This window comes from Hemiscyllium ocellatum, chromosome 3 (genome assembly GCF_020745735.1).
Source record: "Hemiscyllium ocellatum isolate sHemOce1 chromosome 3, sHemOce1.pat.X.cur, whole genome shotgun sequence".
NCBI classification, from domain to species: domain Eukaryota; kingdom Metazoa; phylum Chordata; class Chondrichthyes; order Orectolobiformes; family Hemiscylliidae; genus Hemiscyllium; species Hemiscyllium ocellatum.
This window is the reverse complement of record NC_083403.1, coordinates 93806836-93825801: the sequence shown is the minus strand read 5'-3', so window position 1 is coordinate 93825801 and position 18966 is coordinate 93806836. Positions and strand designations below refer to the sequence as shown.

General features: G+C 43.3%; 1 protein-coding gene across 1 annotated transcript in view; it reads left to right on the top strand.

Annotated features, from left to right (window-relative positions):
* adgrb3 (adhesion G protein-coupled receptor B3) overlaps positions 1-18966 on the top strand; it is an 870525-nt gene that overhangs the window by 766819 nt on the left and 84740 nt on the right. The window contains exons 22-25 of the mRNA XM_060821286.1: positions 7337-7403; positions 14958-15043; positions 15352-15450; positions 15802-15973. Coding sequence (XP_060677269.1) covers positions 7337-7403; positions 14958-15043; positions 15352-15450; positions 15802-15973 — 424 coding nt within the window. The remainder of the gene's footprint in view (positions 1-7336; positions 7404-14957; positions 15044-15351; positions 15451-15801; positions 15974-18966) is intronic.

The window sequence follows — 18966 nt, the reverse complement described above, 5'->3', positions numbered from 1 at the left end:
TGCCCTGTTATCTCCTCTCAAATTTATGTTAAAATCACCCAACACCGGGTTATAGTCCATTAGGTTTATTTGGAAGCATTCGCTTTTGGATTGCTGCTCATTCATCATTTACTCGCACTCCAAAAGCTAGTGCTTCCAAATAAATCTGTTGGACTATAACCTGGTTTGTGTGATTTTTAACTTTGTCCACCATTCCAACACCAGCTCGTCCACAGCAAATCTATGTTAAAAGTGAGGACTGCAGATGCTGGAAATGAGAGTCTGGATTGGAGCAATGCTGGAAAAGCACAGCAGGTCAGGCAGCATCTGAGGAGCAGGAAAATTGATGTTTCAGGCAAAAGCCCTTCATCAGGAATGAATGATGAAGGGCTTTTGCCCGAAATGCCGATTTTCCTGCTCCTCAGATGCTGCCTGACCTGTGCTTTTCCAGCACCACTATAATCTAGACTGCAAATCTATGTTGCCATTGTATTTCTTTTGTTCCCTGATGTCAGTTAGCTTCCTGATAGTTGACAGTACACGTGAATGCATTTTGATTGAACTTGAATGCTCAATATCTCTGAGGCTCCATACCGTGTGAGCTGGCACAGCAGTTTCCTCTGAGACAGGTAAGAAGGGGTAAGATTAAGGAACTTTGGATGACTAGAAAAGAGGAGCTTTTTTCAAAAGGAAGAGGCAGCTTATGTAAGGTGGAGGAAGCAAGGATCTAGCACAGCTTTAAACAATTACAGGCTTGCTAGAAAGAAGCTCAGAAATGGACTGAGGAAAGCCAAGAGGGAGCACAAAAAAGGCTTGGCAGGAAGGATTAGGGAGAACCTTAAAGGCATTTCAGTCATACGTGAGGAATAAGAGAATGATCAGGAAGAAGGTAGAGCCGGTCAGAGATAGCATAGGGAACTTGTGTGTGGAGTCTGAGCAGATAGGGGAAGCCCTAAATGAGCTCTTTGCTTCAGTTTTCACTAAGGAAAGAGACCTTGTTGTGAATGAGAACTTTGAGGAGCTGGGATTCAGGCTTGACCTCACGAAGATTGATGAAGTTGATGTGCTGGAAAGTTTGGCAAACACTAAGATCGATAAGTCCCCAGGGCCAGACCAGATTTATCCTAGGCTGCTCCGGGAAGAGAGAAAGGAGGTTGCTAAGCTGCTGGCGAAGATCTTTGCCTCCTCACTCTCCATGGGAGCCGTACCGGAGGATTGGAAAGAGACGAATGTTGTTCCTCTTTTCAAGAAGAGTAACAGGGAAATCCCTGGCAATTACAGACCAGTCAGTTGCATCTGTGGTTAGTAAGGATTTGGAAAGAATTCTGAGGAATAGAATTTATGACTATTTGGCAAAGCATAGCATGATTAAAGGCAGTCAGCATGGCTTTGTGAGGTTTTGGCTGAAAATGTGTTGCTGGTTAAAGTGCAGCAGATCAGGCAGCATCCAAGGTACAGGAAATTCGATGTTTCGGGCACAAGCCCTTCATCAGGAATTCATTCCTGATGAAGGGCTTGTGCCCGAAACATTGAATATCCTGTTCCTTGAATGCTGCCTGACCTGCTGCGCTTTAACCAGCAACACAATTTCAGCTCTGATCTCCAGCATCTGCAGACCTCACTTTTTACTTTGTGAGGTTTTGCTTCACAAATCGAATTGAGTTCTTTGAGGAGGTGACGAGACAGATTGATGAAGGTCGAGCAGTGGATGTGCTGTATGTGGACTTCAGCAAGGCATTTGATAAGGTTCCACATGGTAGACTCATTCATAAAGTCAGGAAGTATGGGATATAGGGAGATTTAGCTATCTGGATTCAGAATTGGTTGGCTGACAGAAGGCAGAGAGTGATTGTAGATGGAAAGTATTCTGCCAGGAGGTCAGTGCTGAGTGGGGTCCCGCAGGGCTCTGTTCTTGGGCCTCTGCTCTTTGTAGTTTTTATAAATGACTTGGATGAGGAGGTTGAGGGGTAGGTTAGTAAATTTGCAGATGACACAAAGGTTGGAAGTGCCATTGATCATATCGAGGGGTATTACAGTCTGCAGCGTGACATAGACAGGATGCAGAGCTGGGCTGAGAAGTGGCAGATAAATGCGAAGTGATGTATTTTGGAAAGTCGAACACGAATGCTGAATATAGGATTAAAGACAGGAATCTTGGCAGTGTGGAGGAACAAAGGGATCTTGGTCTTCAAGTAAATAGATCCTTCAAAGTTGCTACCCAAACGGATATGGTTGTTAAAAAAGCATATGGTGTTTTGGCTTTCACTAATAGGGGGATCAAGGTTAAGAGCCGAGAGGTTTTGCTATAGCACTACAAGTCCCTAGTGAGACCACACTTGGAGTGTTGTGTCCAGTTCTGGTCACCCTACATTAGGAAAGATAGAGAGGCTTACCAGGAAGGTTTACCAGGATGTTCCCTAGACTGGAGGGCTTGCCTTATGAAGAGAGGTTGACTAAGTTTGCACCTTTCTCTCTGGAGAGAAGGAGGAAGAGAGGAGACCTGATCGAGGTACACAAGATAATGAGTGGAATAGATAGCGTCAATAGCCAGAGACCTCTCCCCAGGGCAGGATTGACTGGCACGAGGGGTCATAGTTTTAAGATATTAGGAGAAAGGTATAGGGGGATGTCAGAGGAAGGTTCTTTATGCAGAGAGTTGTGAATGCATGGAATGCAGTGCCAGCGGTGGTGGTGGAAGCAGTGTCATTAGGGACATTTAAGTGACTGCGGGATATGCACATGGACAGCAGTGAATTGAGTGATGCATAGGTTAAGTTATTTTATTTTACATTAGGATTAATTATCGGCACACCTTTGTGGTCTGAAGAGCCTGTTCTGTGCTGTATTTTTCTATGTTCTATGTTCAGTTCAGAGTGTTAGGTTCTTTTGATTGTTCTTTTAGTGTGCAGGTGTAAATTAGAATTGCAGGTTGAACAATTGCCCCAGATAGGAATCATTCTGGCTCTGTGTGCATTTGTTGCAGCCTGAACTCTGGATTTTGTTCAGTATTTTAGATCTTCAAAAAGCCTAGGGTCTTGTCCAGTATTTTAGATGATGGGGATTTTCGCTCAATGCTACATCTAGGCAATGCACATCATTGCATCGGAAGTTTCAACTTCCCAGGCAATGTGTGCACTTCAGGACCTCTGCAGGGTCCCAACACTCAACTCTGGATTTTGTTGCTCTGGAAAACAGGAGATTCATGTTGTTAACCATGAAATACAAGATAGCCACTATGCTTTTGAATAGAGAATTCAGAAGAAACTTCTTCATTTGGACTTCTGTGAGAGTGTTGAACTCAGTGCTAGAAGAGAATAGCATTGGTGAATTTAGATGGGAAATGGGATAAGTCTGTGTGGGTTAAAGAATTAGAAGGCTATGTTGACAGAGTTGAGGGAAGGGACTTGAGTGTGCCATGTCCAAGTTGGGTCAAATGGCCTGTTTCTGTGCTGTATGTGCTCTTCAGTCTGATATCATATTGTTTAAAATATTTTCCAGTATTACATTGTGGCTGAACTGAGAAACAGTTAAAGTATTCTTGGCTACAGTTTGTTCCCAACAAAAACTGAATCTGAACCAAATGGATAAAATAATTAAATAAAGCAGTTAGGATGAAATGGATTCCACTGGTCGAAGGTTTCTTAACCAGGTGACAAAAGATCCAAGATAGTTGGCAAAAAGAGATCCAATTAAGAGATGAGGAAACAATTTTCTTTTGATTTTTTTTGATCTGTAATACACTGCCCAAAAGTGAAGTGGAGGCAAAAATGGGTGCTCATCTCCAAGAGAATCAGGTAAATACTTGAAATGATGAGAGGAAACGGGCAGGAAAAGTAGAACTGATTAGATAGCTCTTGGAGAGAGCCAAGACAGGCACGTTGAACTGAATGGCCTCCTTCAATGCCGTAAAATTTGATGTGTCATGGAGACACTCGGAAATTTATTCTGATGTGTCATGGAGACACTCAGAAACATAAACATTAGGAGCAGCAATAGGCAATTTGCCCCTTCCAGCCTGCTCTGCCATTCACTATGTTCATGGCTGATCAAAATTTCCCATTTTCTCTCCATACCTTTTGATTCTTTTAACCCTAAGAATCTAAGCCCTCGAGTCTACTCCACTAATCAATGGGGTCGCAGCCGATTCAACATTCCTCATGTGCTTTCTTGCATTTTCCCTGTAACCCTTGTTTCCCTTACTGATCGAGAATCTATCTCCGCCTTAATGAATAGAATAAAATAGACTCCCCACAGTGTGGAAACAGGTCATTTGGCCCAACAAGTCCACTTGACTCTCCGAAGAGCATTCGACCCGAACTCAGCCCCTTGTAACCTTGCATTCCTTATGGTTAATCCACCTAACCTACACATCCCTATACACTATGGGAATTTAGTATAGCCAATCCACCTAATCTGCATATCTTTGGACTGTGGGAGGAAACCAGAGCCCCCCAGGACTCTGACCCCACAGGTCTCTGTGTTAAGGAGTTCCAAAGAGACTCAATGCTGTGAGAAAGAAATTCCTCCTCAACTCAGTGTTAAATTGGTGCCCCTTTATTCTAGGCATCCCAATGAGAGGAAACAACCTCTCAGCTTTTAAGCTGTCAGCCTCTTAAACATGCTATATGTTTCAATGAGAATACCTCTCATTCTTCTGAGCTGTAGTGAGTGGAGTCCCAACCTGTGAGGCCTTCGCACATAAGACAAACCAGGATCATCCTAGTGAACATTCTTTGAACCACAAGAAATGAAATGAAATAAGGGGACCAAAATTGCTCACATTACTCCAGATTTGGTCTCATCAGCACCTTGTACAGTTTCTGTGAGAATGCAACACAGCAGTTTGTTCCTACCTGGGCTTAACTTTAAGTCTGTTTGTGGCTGCTGGTATGTCATCCTCAGTATTCCAGTGGGAAAAGTTTAATAAATTAATGAGCATTACATTGCGATGAAGCATTGAGTGCGATTTGATTTGCAAAGATGTCCTGACTCTGATGAAGCAAGCCAGTACAAAAACCAAGAGGTCCTAAATGTTGGGCTTCCATGTGAATTATTATGGCATTATTACATGTCACTCAGCAGTTCATAATGAAATAGCTATTTTCTTCAGGGACTAGAGATTTTGCTTTTAAGGATTTAATGCTCACTATGTGCCAAATGGGGTTCAACCTGGATAAATGCGAGGTGATGCATTTTGGAAGGTCGAATTTGAAAGCTGAGTACAGGATTAAGGATAGGATTCTTGGCAGTTCAGAGGAACAGAAGGATCTTGGTGTGCAGGTACATAGATCCCTTAAAATGGCCACCCAAGTGGACATGGTTGTTAAGAAAGCATATGGTGTTTTGGCTTTCATTAACAGGGGATTGAGTTTAAGAGTCGTGAGATCTTGTTGCAGCTCTATAAAACTTTGGTTAGACCGCACTTGGAATACTGCATTCAGTTCTGGCCGCCCTATTATAAGAAAGATGTGGATGCTTTGGAGAGGGTTCAGAGGAGGTTTACCAGGATGCTGCCTGCACTGGAGGGCTTATCTTATGAAGAGAGGTTGACTGAGCTCGGACTTTTTTCATTGGAGAAAAGGAGGAGGAGAGGGGACCTAATTGAGGTATACAAGATAATGAGAGGCATAGATAGAGTCGATAGCCAGTGACTATTTCCCAGGCAAAAATGGCTAGCACAAGGGGTCATAGTTTTAAGCTGGTTGGAGGAAAGTATAGAGGGGATGTCAGAGGTGGGTTCTTTACACAGAGTTGTGAGAGCATGGAATGCGTTGCCAGCAGCAGTTGTGGAAGCAAGGTCATTGGGGACTTTTAAGAGACTGCTGGACATGCATATGGTCACAAAAATTTGAGGGTGCATACATGAAGATCAATGCTGCCTGGACTGGAGGGCTAAAGGGCCTGTGGGCTGAAGGGCCTGTTCTGTGCTGTACTGTTCTATGTTCTCTGTTCCATGTATAGAGTACCTTTGCTTATTGCAAATTCAGGTTCAGATGTCCAAAGTGCCACTGAATAGGTGGCTGCAGAGGTTACTGCCCTGAAGAAGAGTTGCATCCAAAATGTCAACTTCTCCACCTCCTGATGCTGTCTGGCTTGCTGTGTTCTTCCAGCCTCCTGCTTGTCTACTTTGGATTCCAGCATCTGCAGTTTTTTTTGTCTATAGCAGAGGTTACTGTGGCTTGCCCCTCACCCCTCCATTCCTGATTTGAGCTGCCATTGGTTTGTACCAGGAGCAGAAATACTTAAAATCTATCCTTTGCAGCACGCAGTAAATAGTATGGTGCAGAATGGTCCATACTAGTATAGTCTCTTATAGGGTCTACCTTTGAGAGTATTGCTCTGTAGTTGAAATGCACCAGACAATACTTTTTAAAAAATTGCCTCAACTGAAAATGATAAAAAACAGTACTAATTTGATGTCCAAAGCCAGTAGGATGAGTGGAGAGATCGATATCTTAGTGTTTCTACAAAAACAAAGTCTTCTTGTTATTACCAAATCCCTCACAAACATTGTTGGTGTGTGATCTCTTTAAATGAGAATCCCACAGTTGAGCCATGGTCTTGCAGGATTAATATGACACCGCCATATACTTCAATATAAAACAAATTATAGAATGTAACATACCCTGAAGTGATACATAGAACAGACAAATGTAGTGGACTGATCCTCCTGCTAAATTCTGTTGTGTTTTCCAGACATTTCCACCTTTCAACCAGCCTAACAACTCAATGTTTGGAAGAAAGAAACGATGAAAGAACTTGCATTAAATGCATTTTTGATATCATGATGTCTCAAAGCACTTTGAAAAATGCTTCATTGTCAGATAGTCACTGTTTAATCAAAAGGTCCCACGAACAGCAAGGATTAAATGGTCAAATCTTCATTTATGGTATTGATTGAACAGGTTCATGAGAGAACCCAGTCCATCTCCTATCCATCTTCTTTGAATATTACTATGGATAATGTGTCATTTGAAAGACATTACCTCTTTTAGTGCAATATTGCCTTCATACTGTACTGAAGTGTCAGCCTGAATTGTGTGTTCAAACATCAGGGGTAGGACTTCGATCCATAACCTCTGACTCAGGAGTGAGGGCCCTTCTCGCTGAGCCACAAGTGAAAAGGAAAGTGACGTTTTGTCCTGGGTTCAGACCAGACTAGGCTCATGAAATGATTTTCTCATTTCAGTATCATTTCTTATTAATGAAGGCCAGTGATGTGTAAACATGGGTCTCCTTTGAAACAGAAGTGTAATACACTGTTTGAAATTCTGTCTGTACATCAGTGTTTACAGATCATTAACTTAGTGTACATTACTAATTTCTGTGCATTGGTTATTTCTTTTTATGTTCACAGCTGTTGGCTATCTCTAGAGGGAGGCCTTTTATATGCATTTGTCGGACCTGCAGCTGCTGTTGTTCTGGTAAAACAAATCTGCATGCATTGCCATCATCCAATATTGCACATTCCATTTGACACCCCAATGAAATAATACAGTCATTGTATGCTTTGGTCTACCATAAAGTGATTGATTTCTTGTGTGTGCGCATGTAAGTCCGAATGATTTTTACTTTAACTCGATCAGAGCAGGAGGTATCATGTAAAATCACTGGACCAAGCACAGTTAGGAACTGAGCCAGTCATTGAGTCCCTGCATGTGAATACAGTGCTCCAGCTACTTGAGGTACTGTGACAAGTACTGGTTTCACAGGTAGTGACAAACTCCTTTCATTGACACAAGTGTCCAAGATTAAGAAATGGAACCCTTCAGGGTCGTTTCTCCCCATCTCCCCCTGCATGCACACACACACATATGCTCATGTACACGCACAAAAAAAACTCGAAGCACTCTGAGCATAAAGTATGTTTATGCCAATATCTGGGAGATGCAAACCCTGAATTCTCTGAAGAGCTTATCAATACCTAATGTGAGGTTTTATGAAAGCATGTATTAGAGACTTTAAGCTCTACGACAAAATATTGTGGGCAACAGAAGTGGAATTTCCATCTGCCCTAAAACAGAAATACTGATGCAGGAACACCAGTTTGAATAGGTACCCATCAAAAGCAAGAAAATGGATGGAGGAAAGATGGGAAGTGGGGAAAATGTGCATTCTGCATACTAGGACCTTATAGTATTGGCCATGAACACAGGGAGGATGACTCCTCCAGTGACAAGAATATTACCTGGAGAGTCTTGATTTATTAAAAAGGTCCTTCCTCAGAATATAAACAGTAGACAATGAAGGCCTGAGTTTCTGTGGCTGAGAGTATAGGCACCGTGGCTTTCATGTGGATCCACTGTGGATACTGTATCATGTAATATCATGAGTACATTTAGTGGTGACTCACCAGAAGCATACATAAAAGATAAGGCATTGATGATCATGACTTCATCATTGGTTTCTGTACTGCTGAGCCTATACAATGGTATTAATACACAGGGCCTGATTTCAAATAGCCTGTTAACCTTTTTCTGGGCAGAGGGATACATGCATGTATATATCATTTCTTGGATTTTATTTTATGTGTCAAAGGGATAGAATCCATAGAGTTCATGCAGATTTTATAGCACTGAAGGAGACTCTTTGACTCATTTATTGTGTCCAGACTGATTGCCAAATGTCCATCTAACCTAATCCCATTTCCTACCACTTGGTCCACAGCCCATCGTGCTTAATTATCTTAAAGGTTCCTGACTCTATCATTCTTTCATGCAATAAGTTCCAGACACACATCACCCTTTGGGTGAAAACATTTCCTCAAATCCCATGTAAACCTCTGTCCCTTACCTTAAAGTTATCCCCCTATCTATTGATCCTTCTGCTAGGGGAAAACGTTTCTCCCGATCTACCCTATTTATGCCTCTCAAACCTTTGTACTCCACATCACAACTGTACAGTGCCTCCTGATAGTTGCTAACTTTTAAGTGCCCAGCTAGCCTTTGCTGACAGTCTGATGGCTGAGCTCACTTACAAGGAGGTATAACAGTCACACCAAAGGTTTGTGGACAATCACAGGAGTTTGACCCAAAGCTAATGGAGGACCATCCCTTTATGTAAAAGTCTATATGTTGAGAGTGTGGCGCTGGAAAAGCGCAGCAGGTCAGGCAGCATCCAAGGAGCAGGAGAGTCAATGTTTCGGGTATAAACCCTTCATCAGGATTCCTGATGAAGGGCTTATGCCCGAAACGTCTCAGCGGAGCAGGTAACGGCTGTCTGGTGGTTTTTTTTAAGTCACGGGTATAGTCCAGTTTTTGTTTTTTAACGGCTAAAATTTAAAGTTTTTTTTAAGCGCCTAGCGGACCCGGAAGCTGGTGTCGCGCTAGCTTACCTGGGAAGGTTTTTTTCTTATATAAGCGCGCAGGCGAGGAACCCGAGGCACTACAGGGGTAGAGCCTCCCACCCGCCCTCCTCCTCTAACCTAATAATAAGACCCGTTGTGGTAAGCAGGTAAGTGCTGCATTTTGCTTGTTTGTTTCTTTAGATCTAGTTTTTTAAAGTTTACCTTTTAGAGGGATGGCAGCGAAGGCAGTGCAATGTTCCTCTTGCAACATGTATGAGGTGAGGGAAGCCATTAGCGTCCCTGCTGATTACACTTGCAAGAAGTGCACCCATCTCCAGCTCATCCAAGACCGTATTAGGGAACTGGAGCTGGGGTTGGATGAACTGTGGATCATTCGGGAGGCAGAGGTGGTCCTAGATCAGAGCTTTAGGGAAGTAGTTACTCCGAAAGTTATAGAGAGATGGGTGACAGTGAGGGGAAGTGGGAGGAAGCAGCCAGTGCAGGGACCCCCTGCGGTCATTCCCCTCAAGAACAAGTATACCGTTTTGGATACTTGTGGGGGGGATGACTTCCCAGGGGTAAGCAACGAGGTTCAGGCCTCTGGCATGGAGCCTGTCCCCGTTGCTCAGAAGGGAAGGGTGGAGAAAGGTAGAGCGATAGTTATTGGGGATTCAATAGTATGGGGCACAGATAGGCAGTTTTGCGGGGGCGACAGAGACTCACGATTGGTATGTTGCCTCCCAGGTGCAAGGGTACGTGATGTCTCTGATCGTGTTTTCCGTGTCCTTAAGGGGGAGGGGGAGCAGCCCCAGATCGTGGTCCACGTTGGAACCAACGACATAGGTAGGAAGAGGGGTGAGGATGTTAGGCAGGCTTTCAGGGAGCTAGGTTGGAAGCTCAGAGCTAGAACGAATAGAGTTGTTGTCTCTGGTTTGTTACCCGTGCCACGTGATAGAGAGTCGAGGAATAGGGAGAGAGAACAGTTAATTGCGTGGCTACAGGGATGGTGCAGGAGGGAGGGATTCCAGTTTCTGGACAACTGGGGTTCTTTCTGGGGAAGTTGGGACCTCTATAAACAGGATGGTCTATACCTGAACCTGAGGGGCACCAGTATCCTTGGGAGGAGGTTTGCTAGTGCTCTTTGGGAGGGTTTAAACTAACTCTGCAGGGGCATGGGAACCTGGACTGTAGCTTTAGGGTATAGGACCTTGAGTGTAGGGAGGTTAGGAACAAGGCATCGATCTCGAAGGTGGCTTGAAGTGTGTATACTTCAATGCCAGAAGTATAACAAATAAGGTAGGTGAACTTGCAGCATGGGTTGGTACCTGGGACTTCGATGTTGTGGCCATTACAGAGACGTGGGTAGAACAGGGACAGGAATGGCTGTTGCAGGTTCCAGGGTTTAAATGTTTTAGCAGGGTCAGAGATGGGGGTAAAAGAGGGGGAGGTGTGACATTGCTTGTCAAGGATAGTATTACAGCGGTGGAAAGGACGATGGAGGAAGACTTGCCATCTGAGGTAGTTTGGGCTGAGATTAGAAATAGGAAAGTGGTGGTCACCCTGTTAGGAGTTTTCTACAGGCCTCCTAATAGTCCGAGAGAAGTAGAGGAAAGTATTGCGAGGATGATTCAGGAGAAGAGTGAAAGTAGCACGGTGGTTGTTATGGGGGACTTTAACTTCCCAGATATTGACTGGGAAAGCTATAACTCGAATTCGTTAGATGGGTCGGAGTTTGTCCAATGTGTGCAGTAGGGTTTCCTGACACAATATGTAGACAGGCCAACAAGAGGTGAGGCCATACTGGATTTGGTTCTAGGTAATGAACCAGGCCAGGTGTTAGACTTGGAGGTAGGTGAACACTTCAGGGACAGTGACCACAACTCGGTGACTTTTACTCTAGTGATGGAGAGGGATAAGTGTGCCCTGCAGGGCAAGAGTTATAGCTGGGGGCAGGGAAATTATGATGCGGTGAGGCATGACTTAGGATGCGTGGATTGGAAAAATAGGCTTCAAGGGAAGAACGCAAATGATATGTGGAGATTGTTCAAGGAACAGCTATTGGGTGTCCTTGTTAAGTATGTACCAGTCAGGCAGGGAGTAAAGGGTCTTGTGAGGGAGCCGTGGTTTAATAAGGAATTGGAATCCCTTGTGAAAGGGAAGAGGGCGGCCTAAGTAAAGATGAGGCGTGAAGGTTCAGTTGTGGCGATTGAGAGTTATAAGGTAGCCAGGAAGGATCTAAAGAGAGAGCTAAGAGCAGCGAGAAGGGGACATGAAAAGTCCTTAGTTGGTAAGATTAGGGAAAACCCAAAGGCTTTCTATAGGTATGTCAGGAATAAAAGGATGACTAGGGTAGGTATTGGTCCAGTCAAGGATAGTAGTGGGAAGCTGTGCGTGGAGGCGGAGAAGATTGGAGAGACACTAAATCAATACTTTTCGTCAGTATTCACTCAGGAACAGGACACTGTTGCTGATGTGAATATTGAGTCACAAGTGATTAGAATGGATGACCTTGAGGTATGTAGGGAAGAGGTCTGGGGAATACTGGAAAGGATGAAAATAGATAAGTCCCCTGGGCCTGATGGCATTTATCCTAGGATCCTCTGGGAAGCTAGGGAGGAGATAGCGGAGCCATTGGCCTTGATTTTTATGTTGTCATTGTCTACGGGAATAGTGCCAGAAGACTGGAGGATAGCGAATGTGGTCCCCGTGTTCAAGAAGGGGAGTAGAGATAGCCCTAGTAACTATAGGCCAGTGAGTCTCACTTCTGTTGTGGGCAAAGTCTTAGAGAGAATTGTGAGGGATAGGATTTATGAACATCTGGATAGGAATAATGTGATCAAGGATAGTCAGCATGGTTTTGTGAAGGGCAGGTCGTGCCTTACAAACCTTATTGAGTTCTTTGAGAAGGTGACCAAGGAAGTGGACGAGGGTAAAGCAGTAGATGTGGATTTTAGCAAGGCGTTCGATAAGGTACCCCATGGTAGGCTAATGCAAAAACTACGGAGATATGGCATTGAGGGTGCATTAGAGGTTTGGATTAGGAATTGGCTGGCTGGAAGGAGACAGAGGGTAGTAGTTGATGGTATTGGTTCATCTTGGAGTGCAGTTACTAGCGGTGTTCCACAACGATCTGTTTTGGGACCATTGCTGTTTGTCATTTTCATAAATGACCTAGAGGAGGGGCTTGAAAGCTGGGTGAGCAAGTTTGCAGATGACACGAAAGTCGGTGGAGTTGTGGACAGCAAAGAAGAATGTGGCAGGTTACAGCGGGATATAGATAAGTTGCAGAGCTGGGCAGAAAGATGGCAAATGGAGTTCAATGTAGGTAAGTGTGAAGTCATTCACTTTGGTAGGAATAACAAGAAGATGGATTACTGGGCTAATGGTAGACTACTTGGTAGTGTGGATGAGCAGAGGGATCTTGGTGTCCATGTACACAGACCTCTGAAAGTTGCCACCCAGATAAATAGTGCTGTGAAGAAGGCATATGGTGTACTGGGCTTTATTGGTAGAGGAATTGAGTTCCGGAGTCCTGAGGTCATGTTGCAGTTGTATAAGACTCTGGTGCAGCCTCATCTGGAGTACTGTGTGCAGTTTTGGTCGCCATACTATAGGAAGGACGTGGAGGCATTGGAACGAGTGTAGAGGAGGTTTACCAGGATGTTGCCTGGCATGGTAGGAAGATCGTATGAGGAAAGGCTGAGGCAATTGGGGCTGTTTTCATTGGAGAAAAGAAGGTTTGCGGGAGATTTGATAGAGGTGTACAAGATGATTAGGGGTTTAGATAGGGTTGACAGTGAGAACCTTTTTCTGCTAATGGAGTCAGCTGTTACTAGGGGACACAGCTTTAAATTAAGGGGTGGTAGGTATAGGACAGATGTTAGGGGTATATTCTTTACTCAGCGGGTTGTGAGTTCATGGAATGCCCTGCCAGTAGCAGTGGTGGACTCTCCCTCTTTATGCTGAAAATGTGTTGCTGGTTAAAGCACAGCAGGTTAGGCAGTATCCAAGGAACAGGAAATTCGACGTTTCGGGCCAGAGCCCTTCATCAGGAACCTCACTCCTGATGAAGGGCTCTGGCCCGAAACGTCGAATTTCCTGTTCCTTGGATGCTTCCTAACCTGCTGTGCTTTAACCAGCAACACATTTTCAGCTCTGATCTCCAGCATCTGCAGACCTCACTTTTTACTCTCCCTCTTTATGGTCATTTAAGCAGGCATTGGATAAGCATATGGAGGTTATTGGGCTAGTGTAGGTTAGGTAGGCTTTGGTCGGCGCAATATCGAGGGCCGAAGGGCCTGTACTGCGCTGTATTTTTCTATGTTCTATGTCTATTCTCCTGCTTCTCGAATGCTGCCTGACCTGCTGTGCTTTTCCAACATCACAGTCTTGACTCTGATCTCCAGATCTGCAGTCCTCACTTTCTCATAGTCTGTATGTTGTGTGACTTAGAGACTGTACTCTGAAACTGTGTTCTCCTGGTGTTGCTGCATTGATTTTTCTCTGTAGCATTTTAGTTTTGGGGGTTCCAGAGAAATAAATGTATGTTGCCAGAGATTGTACCCTGAACAGTCACAGCATTTGTGATCATCTTGTGGGGGCTGGATTTTATAGTTGCGCTGCCAATGAAAGGTCAGCATTATGACCCTATGAAACTGGTAGCATCTTCCAGCTGCTGCATGTGTGTAGTTAAATGCAGATATTGTGAAGTTGGTATCAGTGATTCCCTGATTCTCCAAGCTCAAAGGGCACTGTTCAAGCCCTGGCAGGCAGCCATTCTTAAGAGCCACAGAATTGATGAAAAATTTTATATTATAATGCTTCTGCTGAAATCGCCCCATAAATTTATTCTTTCTTAATGAAATCTAACTGCGCTTTTAACAGAATGCTAAGTTGTAATTATTGCTACAGATCCTCTCTGGGCCTGGAAATTTCATTTATGTTTTCATGATGTTAAATGATTCCTTTGTGATATAATTCTATAGGTTTTTATTTTCTCTATATTTGTTATTTCAATGTCTATTATGTGTGTCCTTGATGAAGAAGAAATTTTACTTCCAAGTTTGCTGTGTATAGAAATTCTTCAGTGTGTTTGTTTCCCTGACCTTCTGAAGTACATTACTGTTGATGAATGCTGAGAGATTCCAATGACCTGTCAGCCTTCAAATTAAGGGGAAAAGGGAAGTCCAGGCCACAGAGGTCTTCAAAGTCACTATGGAACGCTGTAACCGCACCACTAAGTGCAGAATCGGACCCAGAATGAAACCAATGGCATGGATTCAATCTGATCAAAGAAACTGAGAGCATACCATAACTGCAGTGGTTCCAGCCCTGACATGAATTCAAGAGACAGTTAGAGTTAGGTTTTAAATGCATTGCTCACAAACCCAAGAAGTAAAGAGTTGAAAGTGAAACCTTGAAAGCAGATTGTATGCTTCACATTCATAAGTCTCTGTCAATACTGAATGTGAATGGTTAGCCAGAGGTTCACTGTTCCAGTGTTACCTGCGGTTGGGATTGTTTTCAGTAACTACGAGAATTAAAGTCCCAAGTTACCAGTACAGGTTGAAACAGGTCATAATATTTGATTGTACTGAGATAAAAATCTGAAAACAGAGGATGCCGTGGATCTGAAGCAATGAACAACGCTGTTCAGCATTAAAGATGACAAAAAGCATTTCTTCTTTCACAGGTCAACATGGTGATCGGCATTTTAGTTTTTAATAAACTCGTGTCAAGAGACGGGATCGTAGATAAAAAGCTAAAACATAGAGGAGGGTAGGTGGTGAACGCTGAATCATTTGTTGTATTTTAAAAGCTCCTTTGAAATGCTTCTCTGTGACACGGTAAAGGAAATATTACCCTGTGTTAAATAGTGTTGCATGCTGTTGAGTTAAATGTGTTGACATTGATCAAGATTCTGCATGGCTTTCTCACTAGTGTGGTGTAATGTAATTACCATATTTATGATTGGAGAACTCTTACTCTTATTTTCTTTTTGACTTCCTGAGGGTGCTGAATAACTTTTATTTTAAAGCTGCAATTTTTCTCTTCCTTTCTTTTGTTGAATTTTTATTTGGTTCCAGTCAGATGAGTGAGCCCCATAGCGGCCTGACGCTCAAATGTTCCAAGTGCGGAGTTGTTTCAACGACAGCCTTGTCAGCCACCACTGCCAGTAATGCCATGTTAGTCTCAAGCATTTTAAATATGTATCTCTATATATGAATATATATGTACTTTAATACTTAATAACTATAAACTGCCCGCAAAACATAGTCAATTATTTGGTAATCATAGCATTTTAATTTATGGAGATATGTACAAACTCTAATTTCAAATGACTGTTCAAAAGGTGATAGATATATAACAAGGTGTCTGTAGAGATAGCTTAAATATACATACCAGTAAAGTACAGATTGACATCTGAGGAAAAAACGATTTAACGTTTTCACCTGAATGTATAACTGACATCACTCTTAAGCTTTTTGAAATGTCTGCCTTGCTTGGATCCTGACCAGTGTTCTTCTTATGTGCAGGGCATCCCTGTGGAGCTCCTGTGTGGTGCTGCCCCTTCTCGCTCTGACCTGGATGTCAGCAGTCCTGGCAATGACCGACAAACGTTCCATCTTGTTCCAGATCCTCTTCGCTGTCTTTGACTCACTGCAGGGATTTGTTATCGTCATGGTGCACTGCGTGCTTAGGAGAGAGGTGAGTAATCAGGTAGATAATGCAAACATTCTAATCAAGCTGTAGTATTGTCTTGGCCAATATGTTCAAAATGATGAAGACACATCATGTAAGCAGTTTGTTTTGAAGACCCATCTTCTCCCCTTTACCCTGCTCACGTTACAACCAGAACGGCAGCCAGGACCACATTTCTGAACTTCCCACTGAATGGTGATTTTCAGAATTCTGCACCTGGAGGTGTGATACTGTAAAGACATTAAGTGTACTCAAGACTGGGAGCAACAAATGCTTAGCTACCATGGATTCATGGATAACAGAAAAAAGGAGAGAATATGAAAGAGTTACCAGTGTTCAGCTGTGATTTTATTGAATGGAAGAGCTGGCTTGTGTAGGAAATCACTTTCTCCTGCTCCTATTTCTTAGATTCCCTCAATGTTTTAGAAATAACTATCTCTATTGCTCCTTATTTCCAACTGCATACTAACACATCCAAAAGTGACAGTGTGGGCTTGAATTGAAATGCACAGAAAGAGATGGCATTGCTTACACCTGCATCTGTACTGCATCTCATGGAGTGGTATTAGACAGCAACTGGGGACCTAGACAGAAATCAAGATATTATCCATGCCTAAATCTTTGCCCTGATGACCATGAAGAGGGTATTGGTGGAGCTCTCCCAAGAAGATTTTGCATCAGAATTAAAATGGCTCAGTTAAACTCATTTGGAAGGGGTGGTAGTATAGTTCAAATGGACATGGCAAGTGGTGGAATTTGTATTCAAATACATATGGTGTTAAAAAGCTAGCCTAATGACCACCCTGCAACCAATGTCAGTTATGGCAAATATTCATCTTGTTCACTAATGCCCTTTAGGAAGGGTAACTTGTCCTTCTTACGTGTTGTGGCTGACATGTGACTCCAGACCCAAAACAATATGGTTAACTCTCAACTGCCCTCTTAAAAGGTCACCCAGTTCAAGGATCTCTAGGGCTGGGCAAAAATGTTGGCCTTGCCAGCAACACCCAATTGCTATGCCAGATTTAAAAAATCTGTGTGGTCATAGGGTGATGATGAAGTTAACTTATTGTGGATGAGGATGCGGATAGCAGAGTTCTGTTCTGAAGGGTGGAATACAAGAGGCTGACCATTAGGACAATGGTATTGTCAGCATTCAAGGCAATAAAAGGCAGGAGTAGGATTGTTCAGCAACAGAGGAGCTGAGGCAGGGCTGGAATACAAGAGATCTTGGAGTGCAGGTTCATAGTTCCTCTCATAGTGAGAGGGGAAATATATAAAAGAGACCTAAGGGTAACTTGTTCCAAACAGAGGGTGGTGCATGAATGGAATGAGCTGCCAGAGGAAATGGTGGAGGCTAGTACAATTACAGCATTCAAAGTAGAGTCGCAAGTAGATAGGATAGTGAAGAAGGTGTTTTGTATGTTTTCCTTTGTTGGTCAGAGCATTTGAGAGGTTGCAGCTGTACAGGACATTAGTTAGGCCACTTTTGGAATATTGCATGCAATTCTGGTATCCTTCCAATTGGAAGGCTGTTGTGAAACTTGAAAGGGTTCAGAAAAAATTTATAAGGATATTGCCAGGGCTGGAGGATTTGAGATATAGGGAGAGGCTGAATAGACTGGGCATGTTTTCCCTGGAATGTCAGAAGCTGAGAGGTGACCTTATAAAGGTTTATAAGATCATGAGAGGCATTGATAGGATAAATAGACAAGGTCTTTTCCCTGGGGTGTGGAAGTCCAGAACTAGAGTGCATAGCTTTAGGGTGAGAGGGGAAATATATAAAAGAGACCTAAGGGTAACTTTTTTCACACAGAGGGTGGTGCATGAATGGAATGAGCTGCCAGAGGAAATGGTGGAGGCTAGTACAATTACAGCATTTAAAAGGCATCTGGATGGGTATATTAATCGGAATTGACAGTGTTCAATTTCATTTGGAGCTCCTCAGATACTGAAGCAGTCCATGCCCATATTCAGTAAGACCTGGACAACATTCAGGCCTGGGCTGATAAGTGGCAAGTAAATTTGTGCCACACACATGCCAGGCAGTGGCCATCGCCAACGAGAGAGAATTTAACCATCACCACTTGAAGTTTCCTGGTGTTTCCACCAGTGAATTCCCTACTGACCATTTCCTGGAGTTTACCATTTGCCAAGAACTGAACTAGGCTGACTATATAAATACTATGGCTACAAGAGCAGGTCAGAGGCTCAGAATCCTAAAGACAGTAAATCACCTCCTGATTTCCCCAAAGCTTGTCCATTATCTACAAGGCACAACTCAGGAGTGTGATGGAATAATTCCCATTTGCCTGGGTAAGTGCATCTACAATAACACTCAAGAAACTGAACAAAGTCCAGATCAAGCTTGGATCCTATTTAATTGGCATTTCATCTAATACACCCTCCATCAGCGATGCTCAGTAGCAGCAATATATAGCATCTACAACATGTACTGCAGAAATTCACTAAAGGTCCTTAGACAGCATCTTCCAAATCCATGACCACTACCATCTAGAAGCTCACAGGTAGTAGGCCTATGGGAACAACACCATCTGCAGTTCCCCTCCAAGTCACACATCATCCAAACATGGAAATATATTACTGTTCCTTCAGCGTCACTGGGTTAAAATCCTGGAACTCCCTCCCCAACAGCATTGTGAGGCTATCTATACAACCTATACTTAATCACTTCAAGAAGGTAGCTCACCAGCAACTTAACAAGGTGTGTAGAGATGGGCGAGCAATCCCTATATCCTGTAAATAAATGAGAAAACGTTAAAGTATATCTAGAATCTAATAGAATTGTTGAGTGTGACAGAGAGATTGGAAAGGGTGGTTTCAGATGCATGGTGAAGACTGGAGGCAGTGGCTGAGGAATGGAGTTTGTCGTGTTGATGGAATAATGACTTTGACCTTCTGTTGATTATCCTTCCCATGGAATCAGTATTTAGCCCAAAAGAAGACCGTTTGGCCCACTGTGCTTGTCCCAGTATTTA